This window comes from Eurypyga helias, unplaced genomic scaffold (genome assembly GCF_000690775.1).
Source record: "Eurypyga helias isolate BGI_N326 unplaced genomic scaffold, ASM69077v1 scaffold24929, whole genome shotgun sequence".
Lineage (NCBI taxonomy): Eukaryota > Metazoa > Chordata > Aves > Eurypygiformes > Eurypygidae > Eurypyga > Eurypyga helias.
Window position 1 is genome coordinate 4304 of NW_010274331.1, and position 403 is coordinate 4706.

The following is a 403-nucleotide window of genomic DNA, read 5'->3' on the forward strand; positions in this document are numbered from 1 at the left end:
CATCCCGATGTTCCTTCCCTTGGCGCTGGGGGGTTTAATGGAGACACCCCCGGGCTCGCTGCTGGCGTAGGTGGGAACACTCTTATATCCCATCCCATCTCCGGATGCGGCCGCTCCTGACAGGTGATATCCAAGAAAACCAACTTCCCAGCCTCGTTTTCCGCGTCTAAGCTCGCTTCCGTTCCTGTCTCCGCAGTGAACGTCGTGGAGGCCCTCCAGGAGTTCTGGCAGATGAAGCAGTCGCGGGGAGCTGACCTGAAGAACGGGGCTCTGGTGGTGTACGAGATGGTCCCTTCCAACAGCCCCCCCTACGTCTGCTACGTCACCCTGCCCGGCGGGAGCTGCTTCGGCAGCTTCCAGGTACCATCCCTTCTCCCAAGCCTCGCTTCCCAAAGACTCTTTC

General features: G+C 60.3%; 1 protein-coding gene across 1 annotated transcript in view; it reads left to right on the top strand.

Moving 5' to 3' along the window:
• Positions 1-196: 196 nt before the first annotated feature.
• LOC104515708 (LIX1-like protein) overlaps positions 197-403 on the top strand; it is a gene marked incomplete at both ends in the record, with an annotated part of 3165 nt that continues 2958 nt past the window's right edge. Inside the window, one exon of the mRNA XM_010159792.1 lies at positions 197-360. Within this exon, the coding sequence (XP_010158094.1) occupies positions 197-360 (164 nt within the window). The remainder of the gene's footprint in view (positions 361-403) is intronic.